Raw genomic sequence first — 26,234 nt, forward strand, 5'->3', positions numbered from 1 at the left:
AGCAGTAGATTAGTTTGTACATTCAATGTGTGAAGAAGGATTCAACAACAAAGACATAACCTCCTCCTATAAGTAGAATGTTATTTGGGTAATCAGTTTTAGGGGACATTAGATAAAAATTGTTTTATTAGAAGAACTTTATTTGTATGATAGCAGCAGAAGTATTCAGATTAGTTGAAAAAGACTGATTGCGCAAAGGGGATGACAGTGTTTCAATTAGCAGTATTCAGATTAGTTGAAAAAGACTGATTGCGCAAAGGGGATGACAGTGTTTCAATTAGCAGTATTCAGATTAGTTTGTACATTCAATGTGTGAAGAAGGATTCAACAACAAAGACATAACCTCCTCCTATAAGTAGAGTGTTATTTGGGTAATCAGTTTTAGGGGACATTAGATAAAAATTGTTTTATTAGAAGAACTTTATTTGTATGATAGCAGCAGAAGTATTCAGTTTAGTTGAAAAAGACTGATAACATTATTTTTAGTTTGCTAAATTTGTATGAGAAGAAAACTAACAATGTCAACAAACAGAAAACTACTGTTGGGTTTTGATTAGAAGAATGTATTTCAAGTCAGTTTGCTAGATGAGTAAATGGAAAAATAATAATAAACTTACATTGGTTTCGCTGTTGATTGGCGCTGCCATAGGTGAGGTTTGATCTGCTGACTGATACATCGACGTAGTGTTGTAGGAGTTTCAAACTGATACTAACAGAAGGACGCAGTTTTTCGTCATTATATATTATCAACTTGATGAATATAGATGGTAAGAAGTTCAAAGAAAGTATATCTGTTTTGTGCATATGTTGTATGCGAAATTTAGTACAGATGTTTCATTCGTCTTAACCGGAACACTGATAAGGAAAAATATCGTTTGCAAATTTCTTAAGGAAAATTAACGGACAAAATGTGTGCACCTTGCGACTCTGTAACGGACTTAACATCTGCCAATGTTAGCTGAGTGAAAGATATTAATTTATTCATTGTGCAGTGCACATGCATACTTATATAATTATTGCGACAAATATCCCCACATGTTCTGCGTGATAACAAACTGACAGTTGATGGCACCGAGCGGCTCAAAATTATAAAAGCATCGAGCGACATGATATTGCTTGCATTCGATTATAGTGTGACGATACGTTTCATGCACAGTGCAAATGGACAACCAACAAACAGTAACCGATAAAGCAGCGGCAGCAGCTGCAGCAACAAGCGAAGAAGCAGCAACGCCAACCATCAACACGTAAGTATAATGAAATATTTTATTAATGTTTTTTGAAATTAATTTACAAACTGTAAAAAAGTAGCAACATTGTCAAGTTTTGTGAGTGTTTTCATTGTCAATAATGATTGGTGGTAAAAACATTGTCACGTTTTCATTGACAATAATGATTGGCAGCAATAATGATTGGAAAACAAATATGATTAAAATGTTATACTCTAACAATCAAACTGAAAAAGCGGCGGCGGCGGCAGTAAACAATTTGACTACTTTAATTTCTATTTTGAAAACAATTGTCTTGCTCTAACAACTGCAGCTGCAAACAAATATGTATAATGGCGGCTGAGGAGGTAATAATTGTGCTTGAAGTAAACTGGAAAATATACTATCTGTAAACAGATTTATGATCATTCAATAATGTGCGTTTGCAAATAAATGTATACACACACACACACACACACACACACACACACACACACACACACACACACACACACACACACACACACACACACACACACACACACACACACACAGTCATTTTATTCTATACAATTATTTCATTCTATATGTTTGTTTTTTCAGTCTGGTTGAGACGATAGCGGTCGACGAGGAGGTGGAGGTGGAAATGGCGGATGAGGAATGGTGTGTGGTTGACAGCAGCGATTCGCCGCCGGCAAAACGCGTCCACTTTTCTTCAGCGTGTGAAACGCCAAAACGTGGTGGAAAAGGTCGGGGCCACGGCATTTATTTTGCCGATCAACGCGTCATCGCTCAGGGCAGAGGAAGAGGCCGGCAAATTGATGCGGGTGGAGTGAGCGCGGAGTCATCATTGCAACAGTCCAGTCGTAATAGTGGACACCAAGCTGAAGCATCATTGATTCTGCTAGACGTGACAAACTCAACTCAACCGAGAGTCGTGAACGCTACTGCTAACAACGACAACGAAGCTGAAAACATTGATCCGCAAACCTCTTCAAAGCGGTAAGACGGCAAAACCTATTACCTATTATTACTACTACATCTACTAGCAAAATCGAAAAACTATGGATTATACTATTGAACGAAGTACTAGCATAAATTCGAGTGCAGTTCGCTACAGATTTGTTTTTAGAAAAATATTCATTGATGTTGTTCAAACATTATTGCAAATTTTAAAGCCGAAAGTAATTGAATTAATTGTTGAAGAAAGTGATAATTTTGACAAAAATATTAAATGGTATTTTGTTACAACTGTTAAATTGAAAAAAGTAAATGTTGATAGCAGCAGCAGCGATCAATCACAACAAGAAGAAATCATTGAAACTATGACAAACGCATCGTTTTACAGTTATACGTCATTGTTAATTAATCTTGATGAACAATTAGATATTTTGCAAGATCAATTTATTAGTGGTGTAGAGAAAATTGAATCAACGCTTGATAAGTTTATTAGATACGGTAGTGGTTGGACTGTAGTTAGAATCATTTCATTTGATTTGAATATTACTCGTTACAATCCTTTAGCTGGCGGAAATAGTACATACATTGAAACACCTGATTTTATAAAAGCAAAAAGAGCCGTTATAAATGTAAAAAACACAAATGATAGTAAATGTTTTGTATGGAGTGTACTTAGCTATTTTCATTACAGACGTAGAAATATGAATGTTGACTATCTGAAGCAATTTGAAAATAATCTAAATTTGACCGGTATTAAGTTTCCTACTACAGTGCATGATATTAAAAAATTTGAAGTGCAAAATTTAAACATTTCTATAACAGTGATTGCTTATGATGCTGCTAAAAAAAAGTTTTTCCCGTACCGTTGTTCAATTTACAGACAACGCGAACATAAAATCAATCTTCTACTATTGTCAAATGATACAACACCGAAAAAATGGCATTATGTTCTGATAAACACGCGTCAAGGGTATAACGGATTGTCACGGCTACTGAGTCATCACTTGTCTTTGCATAATGGTCAAGTGTTCATTTGTCCATATTGTTTTAACAAATTTACAACTAACCGGCAAGCAAATTGTGATGGAAAAACAAATCTAGAAAAACATATGGATTTGTGTTCGACATTTGCAATACAAAGAACAGTACTACCTAAACAGGGTGAAATGTTAAAGTTTAAAAATTTTTCGTACACACTAAAAAATAAGTACATTGCATTTGCCGATTTTGAAAGTTTTATTGTACCAACAAATAACGGTGAGGACGATGACGACGATGAAAATGTTGATGATTTGCTCGGAACTGATATAGGAAATAGCTTTACAAGGAAAACACAAAAACATGTTGCTTGCGGCTATGCGTTTATTATTTTAGACGAATCAGGTGAAATATTCTACGGCCCACGCGTTTATAGAGCTACAAGTGTTGGCGAGAAAATTATTGAGCAATTTCTTGATGAGATCATTGCCATAGGTCGAAACTGTTCCTTTGATATGCAACAAGAAGTGCCCATGATTGAATTAAATGAAGAACAATTATTAGCTTTTAACAATAGTACAGTATGTTTTTTGTGCAACGATGAATTTAAAGCCAACGAAATTCGTATTAGGCACCATTCTCATACAACAGGAAATTTTCTCGGTGCAACGCACAAGTCATGTAATTTAAATGCAAAAGCACCAAAACTATTAAACTGTTTTTTTCATAATTTTCGCGGATATGATAGTCATTTCATTGTTAAGGCATTAGCAGGACGAAAGGAGAAAATTGATTGTATTGCAAACTCATCGGAAAAATTCCTCACAATTACGGTAGATCGGGTACGTTTCCTTGACAGCTATCAATTCTTAAGCTCAAGTCTACAGTCACTTGTTGCCAATCTTGCAAGTGATACAGAAAACATTGATACTAATTTCAAAGTAATGTGTAAAATATTCAACGATAAAAATCATCAAAAACTTTTACTACGTAAAGGTGTGTACCCGTATCAGTACATAACAGATGCTGAAAAATTTGAAGAACAGCAATTGCCAGCAATTGACTCATTTTACAGTACACTTAGTAACACAGCATTGCAAGTAGAAGATTACGAGCATGCACAGAAAGTTTGGCGCGAATTTAACATAAACTCATTGGGTGAATATCATGATCTTTACCTTTTGTCAGATTGCTTACTGCTGGCAGATATTTTTCAAAATTTTAGGTCTGTATTTTTTGCAATTTACAAACTGGATGTATCACACTTTGTATCGTTACCACATTTTTCGTTGAATGCAATGTTATATTTGACTAAAGTACGTTTAGAATTAATTAGCAATGCTGATATGAACTTGCTCATAGAATCTGGTTTACGCGGTGGTCTGTCAGTCATTCCCCACCGTCATGCAGTCGCAAACAATAAATATATGGGCGCAAATTATAACCCAGCTATTGAAAATAGTTTTTTGCTCTATCTTGATTGTACAAGCTTATACGCACATACAATGATTGCCTACAAACTACCTGAATCAAATTTCAGATTTTTATCACAAGATGAAATTACAGCTTTAGGCGATTTTACAAGCATTCACGATGAAGCCGACACTGGCTATATAGTTGAAGCAGACCTGTCCTATCCAGTTAATTTACACGAATTACATAACAGCTTTCCCCTGGCACCATTAAAAGATCAGCCGCCTTACAACCTGTTCTCTTCATATCAAACAGACAACACTGTTGCACTGCGCAGAGAAGCGGCCGCGCGCCGCCCGTCTCCCGACACCGGCACCGCGTCATCACGTCTTTTAGCCACCCTTTATAATCGTAAACGATATGTACTCCACTATAGAAATTTGAAACTTTATTTAAGCTTGGGCATGAAATTGACTGCTGTACATAGAGTAATCGCTTTTCATCAGTCATACTGGCTTAAACCGTTTATTGATTTGAATGCGCAACTGAGAAAGGAAGCAAAAAATTCATTTGAACGTACCCTCTTTAAATTTCTTTCAAATAGTCTGTTCGGAAAATTGATGGAGAATAATAGGAAAAGAATAGATTTTAAGCTAATTACTTGTCAGAAAAAATTGGAAAGTTTGATTGCAAAACCAAGCTGTAAACGATGGATTGTGTTTGACAAAGACATTGTCGCTGTACAAATGTGTAAAACAGAAATAAAATTAGATCGACCAATTTATGCTGGTTTTTCAATTCTTGATTTGAGTAAATTTACAATGTTCAATTTCCACTACAACATTTTCTTGAAAATGTTCGATCCAAGCTGTGTTAAATTATGCATGACCGATACAGACTCGTTGCTATATCATATCAAATCGGACGATATCTATGCAGTTATCAAACAAAATCTTCAACATTTTGACACAAGTGCTTATCCTGTCACACATTGTTGTTATAGTCAATTGAACCATGGTGTGCCTGGCACATTTAAAGATGAATTAAATTCTGCCATTATTACCGCTTTTTGCGGTCTTCGTGCAAAACTTTACAGTTTTGAATATGTACTAAGCAGTAGTGCTAGTAGCAGTAGTAGTAATAGTAGTAGTAGTAGTATTAAGGATAGTTCTTATGAAAAATTTAGTAAGCACGCAGCTAAAGGTGTAGCGAGAACAATTATAAACAATAAACTAAGATATGATATGTACATGAAATGTCTGACAGATAGATTAGTTCAACGTGAATGCTTTTCACAATTACGCAGTTATTCACATGATATTTATCAAATATCGTGTGCCAAAGTTGCATTATCACCATTTGACACAAAAAGATACATTGAATCAAACGGTATAGATACGAAAGCGTGGGGTCATTATTTAATAGAAGAGAGAAGAAGAGAAGATATTGATAGGAGCAGCAGCAGCAGGACGGCTAGCGGCTCTGGTGTTACGCCAGACTGATCGCAGCAGTGAGAGAGAGAGAGAGAGCGAGAGGAAAGTGGAGCAAGAAGCTATTAGTGAAACCAGTTCATATTAGATACAACAAGCACCGCTCCGACACAGCTCAGTGTTGTGTCGAACACGAAGAAGAAGGTGGCAGAAACAACATCCGTCGAAGACAAAGAAGAAGAAGAAGAAGAAAGATCGCTGTTGAAGACAGCAGAGCAGTGCTGCAGGTGTGACTGAACTCTAGCAAAAACAATCACGCACGCACGCACAAGCACGCGCGCACCCACATTCGTGTAGGGGAGAACAGAACGAAACCCCAAATATGTCAGATTTGCAACAGAAAATTGCTCAGGAATTACACCGTCCAGCGCGAAGAAAATTCAACAGACGTAAATATATATTAAAAGGAATAAAAGACCTCATTCAAATTGATTTAATTGAATTGCCAGAATTTGCTAGAGCAAACAACGGCTATCGTTATGTTTTGATTGCAATTAATTGTTTTTCACGTTATGCTTTTGCTGAACCATTAAAAACTAAAACAGGAAAAGAAGTTGAACGAAAATTAGCGCGAATATTAGTGTTAAATAAAGGTATAAAAAATGTGCAAAGCGATTTAGGTCGTGAATTTTACAATAAGGATGTTAAACAACTATTCGATAGGTTAAACATTAATCATTACAGTGTATTTTCTGAAATTAAGGCAGCTTTTGTTGAAAGATTGAACCGAACACTGAAATCACTTTTGTATGAACGACTAACTGCTAGCGGTACGCAAAAATGGTTAAACATTTTGCCGGACATTGTTTATCAATATAATAACACTATTCATTCAGCGATTGGCATGACACCGGCCAGTGTTAGACGACGTCATGAAAAGCATTTGATCATGTTACAGTTGAAAAAGACAAAGCAATCGCGTACAGTTTATCGACCAAAGTTTGCATTAGGCGACGTAGTGCGAATAAGTAAGTTTCGTCAGGTTTTTGATAAAAGTTTTAGATTAAATTGGTCGCCAGAACTGTTTATAATTCACGGTGTTTATCCCACACAACCGCCAACCTATGTAATTCGCGATCTTAACAATGAAATCATACAAGGTAGATTTTATAGTGAACAATTGATGAAAACAAACTTAACACCGTCCGAACAAAATACATATTTAGTTGAACGAATAATACGAAAATCAAACAATAAATATCTCGTTAAATGGTTAGGCTTTGATAAAACTAGCTGGATAGATAAGAGTGATATTATTACTCCGTCTGTAAAACAGAAGAAACTGCGTGCAACGCGCAAAAATCATTAAATTTATTTGCATATTGTTTCAGATATGATATAAACATAATGTCAATGGCAATGGATGCGCCACTGTTGTTCTATTTGCTGAATGGTAACGATGCGTGTAGTGTTATTAAAAGAATAATTGATCTTTTGTGTACGCTTAAAGCGATGTGTGTAAAACGTGTTGATATTGAAAAATGCTTTCTAGTTAGCTTATGTAAAAAAACATTAGGTAATGTCAGTGTTAATGTTGATGATGATGATGATGATAGTAGGTATCATTTAAGTATATGCTCATATAACAATGTATTTTTAAAAGATGCAATTCAAAATGCAAGCAGCGTATTTGATGTAGTAGATACTTGTATCTGTGCTCAATTTTCTATGCAACTAAACATACTTTACTCGCAAATTAAATCAATAGACTTTAATGTAGCTGATGTTGATGAAGATGATGATGATGATGATAAGAAGAAAGAAAAGATATTAATTTATATTTTAGATTATTGCATGTCAAAGGCTAATCTTAATTAATGCGTGTGAAGCGGTGACGCTGCTAACAGCTATACTGTATTATGTGAAAGGGAAAAACACACGCTTTGTAATAATTTACAATTTTTTATAATATTAGCAAAAAACACTGTCAACTTTGTATGTATTATCACTGTCTCAGATTCGTCGCCACTTACCTTACTGCAGCTGTCAACTTTGTATGTATTTTCACCTTTTATGTATGCAGCTGTCAACTTTGTATGTATTTTCAACTTTTTATGTATTGTCAACTTTGTATTTTGTAAGATATTGTCAACACACTTATTTTAGCTGCTGCTAAATTTGTATGTATCTAGTATTTTTAATAAACTGTGAACATTGTATGTGCGTGTTTTCTTCATTCATAAACCGCTTGTAGTATACACACACACACACACACACACACACACACACACATCGGATGTAGCGATGTTAACAGCATAGTTGAACTGTAGACACGCATGTGTAAACAGCAAGCGCGCGCAGCAAGAGTTAATGATTAGTTGTTATTATTATGACGGCAGCAAAAGAGTCAATAGCAATAGTTAACTTTGATAATCTAATTGTAGATACAAAACAAGTGGGCAAAAATTGTCTAGATAGAAAAAAGCATGGTGAGTTTTTGCCAAGTTCAGCTAGAATTCTAATTTGTGGTGCATCAAATTGTGGAAAGACAAATGTACTGCTGAATTTAATATTCGATAAAAATGGATTAAAATTCAAAAACCTATACTTGTTCAGTAAGTCTTTGTATCAGGAAAAGTATAAATTATTGGATGTTGTTTTTTCAAAACTCAAGTGTGTAAACTACTATAAATCTGACAATATTGAAAGTATACCGCAACCGAATGATATTGACACTCATTCACTGATAATATTTGACGATTTGAATGTTACACGTGTGCCGCAAATACGTAATTTTTTCACAATGGGCAGACACAAAAGCATAGATTGTGTGTACTTAATTCAAAGCTATGGCGCAATTTCAAAACATCATATCAGAGACAACGCAAATATGCTGATTATTTTTAAAATGGATATGCACAATTTAAAATTGATATTTAGAGATTTTGTTGGAACTGATATGACATTCGTTGCATTCAGAAATCTATGTTCAGATGTATGGCAAAGCGGTGGCGGAAATCATAGTTTTATTTCAATTTTCACTGAGTGTAAACCAGATGCTGGTAAATATCGTAATTGTCTTGGTAAGTATATTGATCCAAGTGTGTATAGCAGCAGCACCAATTGACATGTGTCAATTCTCATCATTTGTTGTTGAGCCAGTGTAGGTGAAAGAACTAATTATCGTTCTACTACTAGCAATATGCGTAAAATTAAATTAAAAAGAAAAAAACAAAGTAGACAAAGAGGAGGGCGAGGACGTGGACGAAGACGAGGACTAGTGCAACGTGATCATCATCGTCATACTAGTAAAGTAATTGACAGGATAAAAGGTTTGCGTAAGTCAATTATTAATAAACATAGATCATTAACTAGTATGATTAGGGAAAATGATATTTTCACCTTTTATGTATGCAGCTGTCAACTTTGTATGTATATTTTCACCTTTTATGTATGCAGCTGTCAACTTTGTATGTATATTTTCACCTTTTATGTATGCAGCTGTCAACTTTGTATGTATATTTTCACCTTTTATGTATGCAGCTGTCAACTTTGTATGTATATTTTCACCTTTTATGTATGCAGCTGTCAACTTTGTATGTATATTTTCACCTTTTATGTATGCAGCTGTCAACTTTGTATGTATATTTTCACCTTTTATGTATGCAGCTGTCAACTTTGTATGTATATTTTCACCTTTTATGTATGCAGCTGTCAACTTTGTATGTATATTTTCACCTTTTATGTATGCAGCTGTCAACTTTGTATGTATATTTTCACCTTTTATGTATGCAGCTGTCAACTTTGTATGTATATTTTCACCTTTTATGTATGCAGCTGTCAACTTTGTATGTATATTTTCACCTTTTATGTATGCAGCTGTCAACTTTGTATGTATATTTTCACCTTTTATGTATGCAGCTGTCAACTTTGTATGTATATTTTCACCTTTTATGTATGCAGCTGTCAACTTTGTATGTATATTTTCACCTTTTATGTATGCAGCTGTCAACTTTGTATGTATATTTTCACCTTTTATGTATGCAGCTGTCAACTTTGTATGTATATTTTCACCTTTTATGTATGCAGCTGTCAACTTTGTATGTATATTTTCACCTTTTATGTATGCAGCTGTCAACTTTGTATGTATATTTTCACCTTTTATGTATGCAGCTGTCAACTTTGTATGTATATTTTCACCTTTTATGTATGCAGCTGTCAACTTTGTATGTATATTTTCACCTTTTATGTATGCAGCTGTCAACTTTGTATGTATATTTTCACCTTTTATGTATGCAGCTGTCAACTTTGTATGTATATTTTCACCTTTTATGTATGCAGCTGTCAACTTTGTATGTATATTTTCACCTTTTATGTATGCAGCTGTCAACTTTGTATGTATATTTTCACCTTTTATGTATGCAGCTGTCAACTTTGTATGTATATTTTCACCTTTTATGTATGCAGCTGTCAACTTTGTATGTATATTTTCACCTTTTATGTATGCAGCTGTCAACTTTGTATGTATATTTTCACCTTTTATGTATGCAGCTGTCAACTTTGTATGTATATTTTCACCTTTTATGTATGCAGCTGTCAACTTTGTATGTATATTTTCACCTTTTATGTATGCAGCTGTCAACTTTGTATGTATATTTTCACCTTTTATGTATGCAGCTGTCAACTTTGTATGTATATTTTCACCTTTTATGTATGCAGCTGTCAACTTTGTATGTATATTTTCACCTTTTATGTATGCAGCTGTCAACTTTGTATGTATATTTTCACCTTTTATGTATGCAGCTGTCAACTTTGTATGTATATTTTCACCTTTTATGTATGCAGCTGTCAACTTTGTATGTATATTTTCACCTTTTATGTATGCAGCTGTCAACTTTGTATGTATATTTTCACCTTTTATGTATGCAGCTGTCAACTTTGTATGTATATTTTCACCTTTTATGTATGCAGCTGTCAACTTTGTATGTATATTTTCACCTTTTATGTATGCAGCTGTCAACTTTGTATGTATATTTTCACCTTTTATGTATGCAGCTGTCAACTTTGTATGTATATTTTCACCTTTTATGTATGCAGCTGTCAACTTTGTATGTATATTTTCACCTTTTATGTATGCAGCTGTCAACTTTGTATGTATATTTTCACCTTTTATGTATGCAGCTGTCAACTTTGTATGTATTTTCAACTTTTTATGTATTGTCAACTTTGTATTTTGTAAGATATTGTCAACACACTTGTTTTAGCTGCTGCTAAATTTGTATGTATCTAGTATTTTTAATAAACTGTGAACATTGTATGTGCGTGTTTTCTTCATTCATAAACCGCTTGTAGTATACACACACGCACACACACACACACAGACACATCGGATGTAGCGATGTTAACAGCATAGTTGAACTGTAGACACGCATGTGTAAACAGCAAGCGCGCGCAGCAAGAGTTAATGATTAGTTGTTATTATTATGACGGCAGCAAAAGAGTCAATAGCAATAGTTAACTTTGATAATCTAATTGTAGATACAAAACAAGTGGGCAAAAATTGTCTAGATAGAAAAAAGCATGGTGAGTTTTTGCCAAGTTCAGCTAGAATTCTAATTTGTGGTGCATCAAATTGTGGAAAGACAAATGTACTGCTGAATTTAATATTCGATAAAAATGGATTAAAATTCAAAAACCTATACTTGTTCAGTAAGTCTTTGTATCAGGAAAAGTATAAATTATTGGATGTTGTTTTTTCAAAACTCAAGTGTGTAAACTACTATAAATCTGACAACATTGAAAGTATACCGCAACCGAATGATATTGACACTCATTCACTGATAATATTTGACGATTTGAATGTTACACGTGTGCCGCAAATACGTAATTTTTTCACAATGGGCAGACACAAAAGCATAGATTGTGTGTACTTAATTCAAAGCTATGGCGCAATTTCAAAACATCATATCAGAGACAACGCAAATATGCTGATTATTTTTAAAATGGATATGCACAATTTAAAATTGATATTTAGAGATTTTGTTGGAACTGATATGACATTTGTTGCATTCAGAAATCTATGTTCAGATGTATGGCAAAGCGGTGGCGGAAATCATAGTTTTATTTCAATTTTCACTGAGTGTAAACCAGATGCTGGTAAATATCGTAATTGTCTTGGTAAGTATATTGATCCAAGTGTGTATAGCAGCAGCACCAATTGACATGTGTCAATTCTCATCATTTGTTGTTGAGCCAGTGTAGGTGAAAGAACTAATTATCGTTCTACTACTAGCAATATGCGTAAAATTAAATTAAAAAGAAAAAAACAAAGTAGACAAAGAGGAGTGCGAGGACGTGGACGAAGACGAGGACTAGTGCAACGTGATCATCATCATCATACTAGTAAAGTAATTGACAGGATAAAAGGTTTGCGTAAGTCAATTATTAATAAACATAGATCATTAACTAGTATGATTAGGGAAAATGATTCGATTAGACAAAAATCATTAGAACCAATTATCAATCCACTAAAACAATTGAAAGATACACTTGTACAACATGCACACACTAGTAGCAGACTTAAAGAAGAATCAGAGGACGATGAGGAGGAGGAGGAGGAAGAGAAAGACGCGGGCAAGGAAATGGATGTGGATGAGGGTTTGAATAGATCTAATGTAAGTGATATTTTGAATAAAACAACAACAACAGTGGATTTTATTGATGAGTATATACGTGAATTTCATAATGAAAAACTAAATAATTGTATATCTTATGGTATATGTTATGATAGTAAACTAAATGAATACTATATGGGTGTAAAGGATATTAGTATTGCCAATGGTTATTTAATTATCGACAATAATAAGTATCGTTTAACAGTTGGTTTGTGTGAACTTCTATTTAAAAAACAGCCTGACCAGAAACTGTACACAGAACGTGATTTAAGAAAATATCGTAATATATTGCAGCTTACCGCTGCTCATTTAGATAGACGCGGTTATGTAAAGAGAAATACAGGCTATAAATCACAAATTATTCAATCTTTATTTCCATCGAGTAGTAGGAAAACAAAAAGATCTAGGATTGATGATGCAGCAGCTGTTAGTGGTATGGGTTTTATAAGAAATGAATCTACTAGTCGACAGTATGTCTACTGGGATAATCCAAATGAACTGATAGACAGATTAAATATTCTGCTTTCATCACAGCAGGCGGGAAATAGATCACATTCAGTTGAAATAGCTTCTATTATTGAAGAACTGAAAGAAAGTGGTATTATATTAGGTGGCAATGTTGCTTTTAGTCGTTAGTATGTGTTTAACACTTGACAAGAATAGAGATGTCGGGCAGTAGCGCCGCCACCACTGCAGTGAGTAGTACAATAGATCGATTTGGTAGGACACATCATGTGTTTAATACAACAGCACCGCCACCATTAGTTTTAAACAGTGGTTGTGAATCATCAGCAGCAGCAACATCGTCATTAGTGGCAGCAAGTAGAGAATATTTAGACAGTAAACTACTTGAATTATCATCAAATATATTCAATAAACTTCAGTCTGATCCATTGTCGCCGCTAGTTAACAGAGAATACTTGGACAGTAAATTGCTTGAAATATCATCAAATATATTCACTAAACTACAGTCTGATCCATTGTCGCCGCTAGTTAACAGAGAATACTTGGATAGTAAATTAAAGGAAGTTTCAACTAGTATAATCCAAAAACTACAGTCTGATCAATCATCACCGCTAGTTAACAAAGAATACTTGGACAGTAAATTGCTTGAAATATCAACAAATATATTCACTAAATTGCAAACTGAATCATCTGATTTAGTAGATAGGAAATATTTAGACAGCAAATTACTTGCAATATCAACTAGTATATTCAAAAAACTACAGTCTGATTTAATTACTAAAAAAGTGTTTGAAAGTAAATTGCATTCAATGTCTGATATATTGAAGGAGATAGCACAACAAAAACAGTATTTCGATTCACAATTGAAAACATTGTCTAAATCAATTAGTGATGATATTGAGGTAAAGTATGTTAGTAGGTCGTTGTTTGATCAGAAATCAGACGAATTGAAGACATTATGTGAACAACAAAGTAAAAACAATAGTTTAAAACATGTTGATACAGATTTGCTAGAAACTAAATTGAAAGAATTAAAAGACAATCTACTTGCACAAACTAAACTTAACTTCATTAACAGGCAAGATTATAATTTGAAAGTAGTTGATCTAGAAACAACATTCAATATTATGTTTGCTGAGGTGCAAAAGAAACTTGATGAAAAAAATTTAGCTTTTGGTGAGAAGCTAAAAGATGACATTATGCAGATGATTATGAAAGGTGAAGATTTTCAGAAATATTTAAATGAACAGTTGTTCAACTTTTCATACTATTTGATTGCACAATATGTAAAAAAGAAGTACATCTTTGACATGAGTGAAGCTGTACAACATAATTTGAATTCTGATCAGGTGCAAGAGTTGTTTTTGAAAAGAATGTTCAGTGATAGGCGACCAAGTGATGCAGGAAAAAAAAGAAAAAAATATGACTGGGAAATAGATTAGTAGTAGTAGTGTAGTTTGAGAGTTTAGCGCTAGTAGTGTAGTTTGAGAGTTTAGATATCTGTGATTTTAAAGATTTTAAAGATTTTAAATGTGGGGATATTTTTAATATGCTAATTGGCACCACTTGAAGCAGGTGTTAACTGGGGCAGATGTCAGTTGCAAACACCTGCTACAACAAAGATGCCCGTCGGGGGCTGGGGAACCAATTGGTTGGGGGTGGGGGATGGCAGATGACAGAACACCTGCTACAACAAAGATGGCCGTCGGGGGCACTTCCTGGGTAGGGGAACCTCTTCCTATTGGTTGGGGCGGGGACTTTGGTGGGGGACAAAATGGCCGACACTAGGGAAGGGGGGTGGAGGGCCGCCATTTTGACCATGCCCCCTCGCTTCCTATTGGCTGGGGGCGTGGCCAAAATGGCAGATACTGTGAAGGGGGGGGGATGTGGAGGGGGAGGAAAAAGGGGCGTGGTCACGCCCCTCGCTTCCTATTGGCTGGGGGCGGGGCCAAAATGGCGGACTAGGGCAGGGGGGGTGGAGGGGGAGGCCACACCCCTCGATTTCTATTGAATAGGCAGCTCTCTCAAAACACCACTACTAAGAACGAACCTCCTGGCTGGACATATAAGGTGAGGGAAGTAAGTATTATCTGGGTATTTCTGAGGTAAGAATTTTGTGACAAGTACTATATAATATGATTGGAACATAATTTTGTATCAATTTCTCACTCTCTTCAGTAACAAAGCATGAAAATAACACGAAGGAATAAGTTCCGATCTCTCTGAAAACCCCATCCAGAGACTGCAGAGTTTCAGAACTTTGGTGTGAACAATCTGAAGCTTTGGGTGTGATCGAGCTTTGGTTCATTAAAACCCTTTCAGCAATCATTGAGTTTCAATTGTCGGGTAAAATCAGTTTTCTCAGTTTTCCAGGCAAAAGTTAATTTGAAACTTGGGGATCCGTTTCAGGAATCTGGACCTGGAAAGGTCTGATCTGAAGGGATAAAAAATCTTAATTTCAATCTCATTTCTGAGGTCTTTAGAGTGAGTCTAATGTTAGCTTTAGTTTACTTTATGTGAATCTAAAACATGTACAAGCATCCTGATTGAAAATCTTAGAAACAATTTTGTGCAGTATTTGATTCAATGTTGATTCTATCCCAGGAGAAAAATATTCATGTAATGTGATAAGTATTTGAAGAGCTTGTTCATTTTTATCTCATCTCATCTTCCGCTTTTCAGTTTTTGCAGAGTAATAATTATCGAAGGAAGAAGCAAGTTTTCATCTTCCACGTTATTAATTGTATCCATTTTTATTCATTTCCGACCCTCATGTGAAAATCAATTCAATGAAAATGTTGCATTTCATATAATTTTTGTCCAATATAAGAATTTGATATAATAATGATCATCGATACATCAATACATAGCACGTGTATCATAATTCAATAAATTATGCCAAAGGAAACAATGTCAATCTTCTTAGGTTTGAAGGGAGTTCAAACGTGGAGTTTAAAAGGTTAGGAGAATGGTTGCATTTGTAATGCTTTCACATACATTTTCCAATATTCGATTTTAGAGTCATATTGAATAGTGTTTTCTAATCTTCACTTTCATGATTGTCCTATCTTATATTGAAGAGGTTAGAAATGCCTACTTCCAGATGATTTTTCCAAAATTAACCTGTTGATGTGTTGAAAGTAATAATTTGAAAAAATCGTTCAATAACTTACTATCTTCCATGAACTCTTGAATGAACAACCAACCATATATGCGATTTTAATTTTTAAATAGTCAAAATAAAAATATATATAAACTATTGAGGGAAGCGAATGAACATAATTATTGAATGAAGGAATGATATTTGGTGAGTATGATGACTTACCTTTTATTTTGTGACCGTGCCCCCCTTCATTTTGAAATCCTCCTTTTGAGATGCCTTGGTCGTAAGGGAGGGACCCGCACCACGGAATCAGCCTAGTGGGTCCATGTTCGTTGAATCGGCTCTACACGAAACCCAATTGCTAATTATTGGAAATCTAAATTATTATAAAGGAAGGAATTGTCTCTTACATGTATCCCATATATGTAAGGGATAGGAAAGCACGATTGACGTATGACATACGTAAAACATATGAACTAATCAACTGATTAATATCGTCAAGTTGATAATAATACCATACATAATCTCAGGTTTCAATATCACAATAATCAAAAGTACATAAAATGATAATCTGTCTTTACTGAGAGTCTTTAAATAGAATAAATAATATACATTAATAGAATTAAGTTATATAACATGATAGAATTTAATAACATAAAACATAACAATAGAATTATTGAGAACACTTATACCTAATGCTATATTTTCCTCTGTTTCAATTTAAAAAAATAGTTGTTAACTTGTAACGCTCTATGTTCCGCTTATAAGTTGTAGTTGGCAGGTTCCTGGCTAGCATAGGCAATTTATTGAATTATTTCGAAGAAGTACGATAAAGGCGTATTTCCATTATTATTAATTAATCAATTTCCATTAAATAATAGAAACATATTTTTTCAATTTGCTATCAAAGTTCACGCAACAATAAATGCCCAACCAAACAGAGCTTTTTCCAAATGATTCTGTGGCGTGATTGCTACCACGCGCGGTACATGGATGAAAGGTTGTGGGTTCTAGACCAATCAAACTCTTGTTTTGCTACAAATTTTCAACTCTAATCACAAAATTTTCACAAAATAACAAATAATTATAATTTGCTATGTTTTCTGGACATAAGTATAATTCATTTTACAACTCATAATTATCCGTGCATAGCACGGGTTACCTGCTACTCTATAATAAAATAAAATGAGAGTTGGATAAGCTGTTTGAAGCTGGTGTATTGTATTATTGAGCCTTGTGCCTCGTTTCCATTACTACAGATTGTACGCAGCAACATGACTATGGAGATCGAATACCGGGAGCAGATAGTAATGGAAACGGTCTACAGCAATATTCAGACTCGGCAGTTTCTCTGCAACTAATGAAAATTAATTACAAAATACTAAAAAATTGGATAAGAGAAAACTATTTCCTTTCAATTGAAAGCATTATCTATTTTTTTTAAAAACATATTTTTAATCGTGGATTTTTTTTTCTCTATTATTGTATAAAACTAGGAAACAACAAATGTAACGGGGATGTTTCACAGAGACAAGTTCTCACAGAGACAAGTAGTGTTTTTGAACAATATTAGTGTCACAGAGACAAGTTTCACAGGAGCAAGTATTTCTATAAATGACAGTCTCACAGGAACAAGAGACAAAGAACAAGAGAATTGTTCCTACAGAGACAAGCAGTTTCATAGAGACAAGGTCTCCGTCCAAAGTAGTAGCACTATAAATGGCAGTCTCACAGAAGCAAGTTCTCACTGAAACAAGGTGTTTCACAGAAGCAAGGTCAGTGTCGTAGAGACAAGGTAGCAAATGTAGGAAGAAGTTAGGCGTGTTGCCTACATCTGAACTTGAAGGCACTCCATTATTTGTTCTAGTAAATTGAATGTCTGCTGTTTTTCAATCATGCAGGTATATGTTTATGATTGAAGGTTTATCATATAAGATAGGGATGGGTTGGTAACCTATTAGAATTAAATAGAAGATAGATAGAATTATGAAGATAACTTAAATAAATAAATTGAGTTCTATGCAAATGTAATATATTTCTACCAAACTCCAAGATAACTATTCCAATATATCTAATGAGTATATATTAAACCTTCAACCTGAAAGAATAATCAATATGAATATGAAATGGAATATATAAAAGCCAAATAGCCTACCACTGACCTATTCATCACCGCTTCTTAAAAACCACATGGCCAAAATGGTTTTTCATTATAATTCCTTCTTTCGTAATGAATTGTTTATGCTTTTGTACTCCTGAGCGAAGCTCGGTCCCCGATATTATGAGCTAATCATCTCTTCTTTTTCCAAGCTGCGGTCTCGAATTGTAAATTCAAATTAATATAATATTAACTTCAGACAGTCACAGAGTAAAGCTGCGTTAACACCAATAGATTCTATAGATTCTATTAGATTGAACATAACTTATCATACATATGATGAACATATGTGTTTTTCAAGTGCCGTTCAATCTATAATAATCTGTGAGGATTGGTGTAAACGCCGCTTTAGATGCCAAGATTTATCATGGCGTTCCGAGTTACGGATGATAATGTCAATAAAAAACTTCATTTTCCTCATGAAATCTTTCCCATAGAAATTTAACAGATTGTTGTTCGACAAGCGTCTCTACATGTTACAAAATGAAAATCCCAGTGAAAAACAAAAAGTGCCACTTGATAATTCCCAAATCATCTTTTTAATCGTAGCTCTGATTCAACTGAGCAATAACTTTCTGAACTTACTGAGTTAATACTAAAAATTATCATAAGCGCAATGGGACTTGGGATTCCATCAATTCAGGATAAGTATTATATCGGTATTCATTTTTACAGGATTGAAGTAGTGCAACATTTAGATTAGCACACCAATAGATTTTATTTGTAACGAAGTGAGTTCATTACTTTCATATAAAAGTTCTACTTTTTCCATTATGATATAGTAAATTGACGACTACTGCAAAACAATGTCTGGTAGCCCTGGTAATGTAATGTAATATAATATAATGTAATGTAATATAAATGTGATCGTATGGTTGATTGGAAGTCTCCAACCAGCCTGATCAGATTTCTTAGTGGGGCCATTGGCAAACATTTTAAAAAAGACCTGATATTATAACAATGACTTTATTCCTAGTAGATAGCATTTGTAGTAGATGGCAAAGGATTCTCGTTACCACATTGCAAAGGATGTTCAGTGAGGTCTACTGTTATCTGGACTACTAGAGTATTGTAACTCCTAATGTCAGATTGAGTAGGAGCTTGAAATTTATCCCTATTTAGTGTACTCCATGTTCAATATCTGCCCCTATCTTATATTAGAAGAAACTGGCCTCTGAATAAATTAAAAAACGCACTAAATCTAATTCTGAATGAAAATGCTTATTATTCCGTAAATTAATTCTCAAAAATGTTGAAAATGTGATATTCAGTGCTGTGAGTTTATAAATAGTTTTTTTTTTTCAATGTATGACTTAATTTATTCAATTGTAATGAGTAATGATAATTATGACTTGATAAGACTGACTTGATGAATGACTACACTATTCATAAGATGACTACTAAGATGTTATGAATATTGAATTGCTCATTTATTGTATAACAGACTATAAGCTGAATTCTTTAGACAAGGCCTAATCGCCTAATCTACTTACATCCAAATTGTTTGTATTTATCGGTCAATATATTTCTTATTCCTAGACGCCAGCTAAGAAAGGGGTTTCAATTTTCGTAGAATAAGCACGTTTTTCAAAAAATGTTGTGATTTCAAATTCAAATTTCGTTTATCACACATATATACGAGAATTTAGAATTAATGAGAAAGTGGCCCGGAATAAGGTTTATGATTTTTGTTCTTCTGATGGCTCTTAAACTGTAGGCTTATTATTGAATAACGAGTTTAGAGCACCGGGAAAATGGGATTTATATTTTATTATAATAAATATTCAAAATTACGTTTCCAACCCACAATTACTGTCTTTTTGTCATGTCCTTAAAGTTACTGAAAACCATATCGGTTGGGACTAATCAAGGTTTATTTAGGGTGGTTTTAATTATTAGTTCTTGTGTTACAAATATGTGATGATAAAACAGCTGTAATATTTATAATCTGTTATCTCTGTTACTAAGACACATATTTAATGTCGAATAAAGCTCGTGTTGAGTCCAATTCTATTACAATTTATTCGACATTAAATATAAAATAAATGGGTCCGAAAAGAAAAACGAGTAAACGTCAAGATTTAGTCAGTGAAGGAGAAAACGATTCGCAAAACCAAATGCTTGGAAAAATACTGAAACCAACAGTTTTATCGATTGACCAAGATTCAGATGAAGCACCGAAAACGTGGAGACATTGGAAGGTAACATTTTTAAACTTCTTAAAAAACAGTTCAATCCCGAAAAAGGATGAATTGAATGTTTTGATCAATTATGTGTCACCGAATATTTTTGAAAGTATTTGCAATTGTATATCATTTGAAGAAGCTATAACAACTCTTGAAGAAAGCTTTATAAAACCTCAAAATGTAGTACATGCACGTTACTGCTTATCTAAAGCAAAACAAACCCATGGAGAATCAATTGATCAATTCTATAATAAACTAAAACGGCTAAGTTTACCATGTAACTTTCAAGCAGTCACGGCTGACGATAACAAAAGTGAATATATCCGAGACGCGTTCATCTCCGGATTAGAATCATCGAAAATCAGACAACATCTTTTCGAAATGAAATCGCTAACTTTGCAAGACGCTATCTCACAAGCACGAATGTTAGAGAATGCTGAAAACATTGCTAAAGAATACGAAACCAGTTCAGAATATGTTAACACAGTCCTAGCAAACGAGAATAAAAATACCGAGAAAACGACTTTAGTCCGTAATTCTTACCAAAAGAAGATTCAATGCAGATTTTGTGGCTATAATAATCATACTGATAATAGCCAATGCCCAGCAAAAGGACAACCATGCCTAACTTGTAATCGAATAGGCCATTTTTCAAAAGTATGCAGAGCACGAAACGATAAAAAAACCAAATGGTATCTGCCACAGTAATTTCAGCAGCAAATACCAGCACTGACCTCTCAAAATGTCTTGTTCCTATACGTGTTAATGGAATAGATACATTGGCACTATTAGACACTGGGAGCACAGCAAGTTTTATAGATAAGAAACTAGTAGTACAATCGAAGATGAAAACTATGCCATATTCCAATTTGATTACATTTGCTTCAAGTGCCTGCAACACTAAAACAACTGAGTGCGCTTTGAGTGAAATATATTTCCAGAACGAAGAATATAATGATTTTCCTTTGATCGTATTGAACAAATGTTGCGCTAGTGTAATTTTGGGACACGATTTTCTAAAGAACTTTTCATCCATCACTTTTGATTTCGGTGGATCTAAAGCAGCACTACAACTGAATGAAGACAATGACGCAAGAAGGCCTACTTATGAAATTAAAAAGTGTGCTCTAGCTCAAGCTACAGTAGAACCTGTCTCATTGTTTCGTGATCTTCAACCGGACTGTCGGCCTATAATAACTAAATCGAGACGACATTCAGAAGAGGATTACTTGTTTATGATGAATGAAGTCAAACGGCTTAAAGATGCTGATATTATAGAAAATAGTCATTCTTCTTGGAGAGCTCAAGCATTTGTTACTTCAAGAGAGAACCAAAAGAAACCTAATTAGGATCCTAATTTTTGTGCTGAGAAATTCATGGAGCATATAGCTCTGCTCCATCAGACCTGCTCTACAACTATAAATAGATGTAATAATAGTAATAAATTCAAAAAATTAAAGCCATGGATCACAAATGGGCTTATCAGATCCATAGAAAAAAGAAATAGATTAAGCAGATTAATTAAAAGTCAGCCCTTCAACCCCAATCTCATTCATCAATATAATGAGTATCGCAGTATGTTAAGTAAATTGTTAAAAAAAACCAAAATAGAATATTTCAAAAGGAAACTATTAGATTCAAAAAATAACCCCAAACATTTTTGGAAAACAATCAACGAGATATCAGGGTCTAGCAACAAAACTGCTTCTTTTCCTATTCATGATTACACAAAATGTAACAATAGCGACAACAATCCCAAGTCTGCGTTAGATATAGCAAATGAATTTAACGATTACTTTTCTAATGTTGGAGCCAGGCTAGCTGATGAGATTAAGCAAAGAAACCAGAGACTCAGAGCTCCAGTCCGCCCTGTTTGTCCTCCTGTCCAGCAATTCATCTTAAGAGAAGTGTCAGGGCAGGAGGTTAGACAGTGTGTGGCGGAAATGCGCGGAGGTTCTGCTCCTGGCTGCGATGATGTATCGGGTTATTTGTTGAAAAATGGCATAGATTTTATTACTATTCCACTTTGTCATATTATTAACTGTAGTTTCAATTCAGGTATTTTCCCCAATATTTTCAAATTGGCTAAGGTTATTCCTCTATACAAGTCAGGTGATAAGGGAGATAAAAATAATTACCGTCCAATATCTTTATTGAGTGTATTTTCAAAAGTTATTGAAAAATGCTACAAAAACCAACTGTCTCAATATTTAAAAATAAACAAATTATTATCTGATTGCCAGTTTGGATTCAGGAACGACTGCAACTCTTCCAACTGCTTCTATCAGCTGAGTGACTACTTGAGAAAAGGCATAAATAATAACAAATATATCCTTTTGCTGTTTGTTGACCTGGCAAAAGCTTTCGATTCTATCGATCGCGCAATATTGCTTTATAAATTGAAAAATATTGGGATAATTGGCGCTTCGCATGATTGGATCGGAAGCTACTTGTCGGGTCGCAAACAAATAGTAAACATAAATAGTCCATTCGGTTATAGTAGCAATGGTGGTAACATTGAAATTAATAGTAATAATATAAATAACAACAATACAAATTCTGTCAATAGTGAGGTGCGAAGTATCGATTTTGGGGTTGTCCAAGGAAGCACACTTGGGCCAATCTTATTCCTTATATACATCAATGACATTATCAAATCTGATATATTGGGTAGAATGCTACTGTTTGCTGATGACACTGCAGTCTATTTTGAGGCAGACAGCTGGATGGAAGTCTACGAGAAGGCATCCAGAGACTTAATTACACTCAAAAATTGGTTTGACGACAACAATCTTAGTATGAATGCGAAGAAGACCAAAATTCTTCCAATATTCCTTCATAAAAACCGCGCCCCTCCGGATAATTTACTGCTAAAACTACATTGTTGTGGTCAGGTGTGTAATGATGACTGTGATTGCCAGGTGATTGAATCGGTCAACGAGTTCAAATACCTGGGTATAATCATTGATAATAATTTATCTTGGCATCCACACATTTTTTACTTGAAAAAAAAATTACGGAAATTGATTTTTGTTTTTTCAAAACTGAAGGGCATTCTTAAAACGAAGGAATTGAGGACAGTGTATCACGCACTTGTGCAGTCAATCCTTACCTATGGAATTATTGTCTGGGGAGGTGCGTGTGATACTAAGATTGCAGAACTTTCAGTGTCTCAGAAAGCTATTATCAAAGCCGGATTGGGCCTGGAAAGAACATATTCTTCCGAACGTTTATTTGTTTATTTTAATGTTCCAACTATTAAGAAGCTTTATGTTAAATTTGTCTTAATGTATGCGTTCAAGAATAAAATGAACTCAAATATTCCAGCACAACAAGAACATAGGACTAGAAGCGGACATCTTCTGCATCCCAATTTAGAGAGAAATTCGCGAGCTGTTTGCGACAGAAATGTCTCTTATGTAATTAATATGCTTCTGCGGAATGCTCCCCCCCACATAAGTCATCCAGGTCCTTGTACTGTAATAAAATACAAGAAAGTGCTACATGAATGGTTGGCATCTTTGAATGACTATCAGTGTGGTAGATTGATCAAATCAATGTATGTGTAACGCCTTGGAATTTATTCACTCATGTGTGTGCGTAGTGTGTGTGTGTGTGTGTGCGTGTGTGTTTCCCTTCCCGTGCGAATGTTGATAGTTGAGCTTGAATATTAAAATTAAATAAGTATTTTTATCTTTTATTTGAATAGTTTTGATATTGTATTGTGTAATACTATTAAATATTGGTAGCTATCTATAATAGTAATATTACTTCTCTGTATCATAGATAAGTTATCTGTGTAAATTAAATTTCAATATACGTATGCGAACTCTTACTCACGAACAGACCGACAGGTCCATGTGAGTACAGTTTCAATTATTTTGTGAAATAGTTTAAACATAGATATAATTTTCTTTAAATTAGTACATTTACTTATGTTAAGTCTTTTTTTTGTGAAACAATAAATCAATTCAATTCAATTCAAACGTATGGTGATTGACTATTCACAGACCATCAACAAATTCACGAATTTGGATGCCTATCCACTACCACTAATGGAAGAATTAGTCAATAAGGTAGCGCAATATAAAATATTCTCATCTATTGACCTGAAATCTGCCTATCACCAGATACCAATCTTGCCTGAGGAAAGGCATTTCACCGCATTTGAAGTTGGACACAAACTGTATCAATTCAAAAGAATTCCGTTCGGAGTCACGAATGGAGTAGCTGCTTTCCAGAAAGTGATTGATCAAATCATAGAACAAGAAAATTTGACATCATGTTATGCCTATTAGATGATATTATTGTATGCGGAAGGACCCAAGAAGAACATGATGAAAATTTAGAAAATTTCTGGAGAGCAACAGAAAAATATGGCCTCACGATTAATGAAGAAAAGTGTAAAATATCTATGGAGAATTTAACCTTTCTGGGATTCGAAATTGGTCAGGGTATGATTAAGCCCGATCCAGATCGATTGAAACCACTCCTTGACTTACCAGCTCCAAAAAATCAGAAAGAATTGGAGCGTGTCCTTGGAATGCTTGCACACTACTCCAAATGGATAAAAGAATTTTCAAAAAAGATCCATCCACTTGTGCATAATACTCACTTCCCGTTGAATGAAGAATGCAGAAATATATTTGAATCATTAAAGAAAGAAATAGGATCTGCAGTTCTAGTGCACATTGATGAAAAAGTCCCGTTCACTTTGGAAACTGATGCCTCAGATCACGCTATTGGAGCAGTATTAACACAGAATGAGAGACCAGTGGCGTTTTTCTCAAGAACTCTTTCCACATCTGAAACTAGGCACTCTGCAGTGGAAAAAGAAGCTTATGCCATTGTGGAATCAATCAGGAAATGGCGACATTACTTACTTGGACGAGAATTTACACTTATCACAGACCAGAAATCAGTTTCATTCATGTTTAGTAATAAACAAACCAGCAAGATTAAGAATGACAAAATCCAACGATGGCGCCTTGAATTGTCAGAATATAAGTTCAATATAATTTATAGAGTTGGAAAAGAGAATATACCAGCAGATACACTATCAAGAGTCTGTGCCACTGTTGGATGCCATACAGATATAAAGAAACTGATAAAAATTCATGAGGACCTGTGTCATCCAGGAGTTACTCGACTCCATCATTGGACCAAAACAAAGAACTTACCATATTCAATAGATGATGTAAAAGAAGTATGTTCCAAATGTATTACATGTTCTGAAATGAAACCACGCTATGCCAAAGGAACTGGCCGCCTTATCAAAGCAACTCGATCATTTGAACGTCTTAATATGGATTTCAAAGGCCCACTACAATCAAGTTCAAGGAACAAGTATATTTTAGTTCTTATAGACGAATATTCCAGATTCCCATTTGCCTTCCCCTGTCCTGACATGACTACTAATACAGTAATAAAACACCTTACATCACTATTCTCTCTTTTTGGTGTACCGTCTTACATACATTCCGATAGAGGAACATCGTTTATGTCATCAGCTTTGAAAAATTTCCTACTATCAAAAGGAATTGCCAGCAGCAGAACATCGCCCTATAATCCAGCCGGTAATGGGCAAGTCGAACGGTACAATGGAGTTATATGGAAAAGTGTGATGCTAGCCCTAAAATCGGGAGGTTTGAACAACAGT

The 26,234-nt window shown here is 34.5% G+C and overlaps 1 protein-coding gene across 1 annotated transcript; it reads left to right on the top strand.

Annotated features, from left to right (window-relative positions):
- The first annotated feature begins 1,044 nt into the window (after positions 1-1,044).
- Positions 1,045-2,214, top strand: LOC120354667. Its single transcript, XM_039442058.1, has 2 exons — positions 1,045-1,247; positions 1,812-2,214. Exons 1-2 carry the CDS (start codon positions 1,162-1,164, stop codon positions 2,212-2,214), a joined length of 489 nt encoding a protein of 162 aa, XP_039297992.1. The 5' UTR covers positions 1,045-1,161.
- Positions 2,215-26,234: the final 24,020 nt, after the last annotated feature.

The sequence above is a fragment of the Nilaparvata lugens genome, chromosome X (genome assembly GCF_014356525.2).
Source record: "Nilaparvata lugens isolate BPH chromosome X, ASM1435652v1, whole genome shotgun sequence".
NCBI lineage: Eukaryota > Metazoa > Arthropoda > Insecta > Hemiptera > Delphacidae > Nilaparvata > Nilaparvata lugens.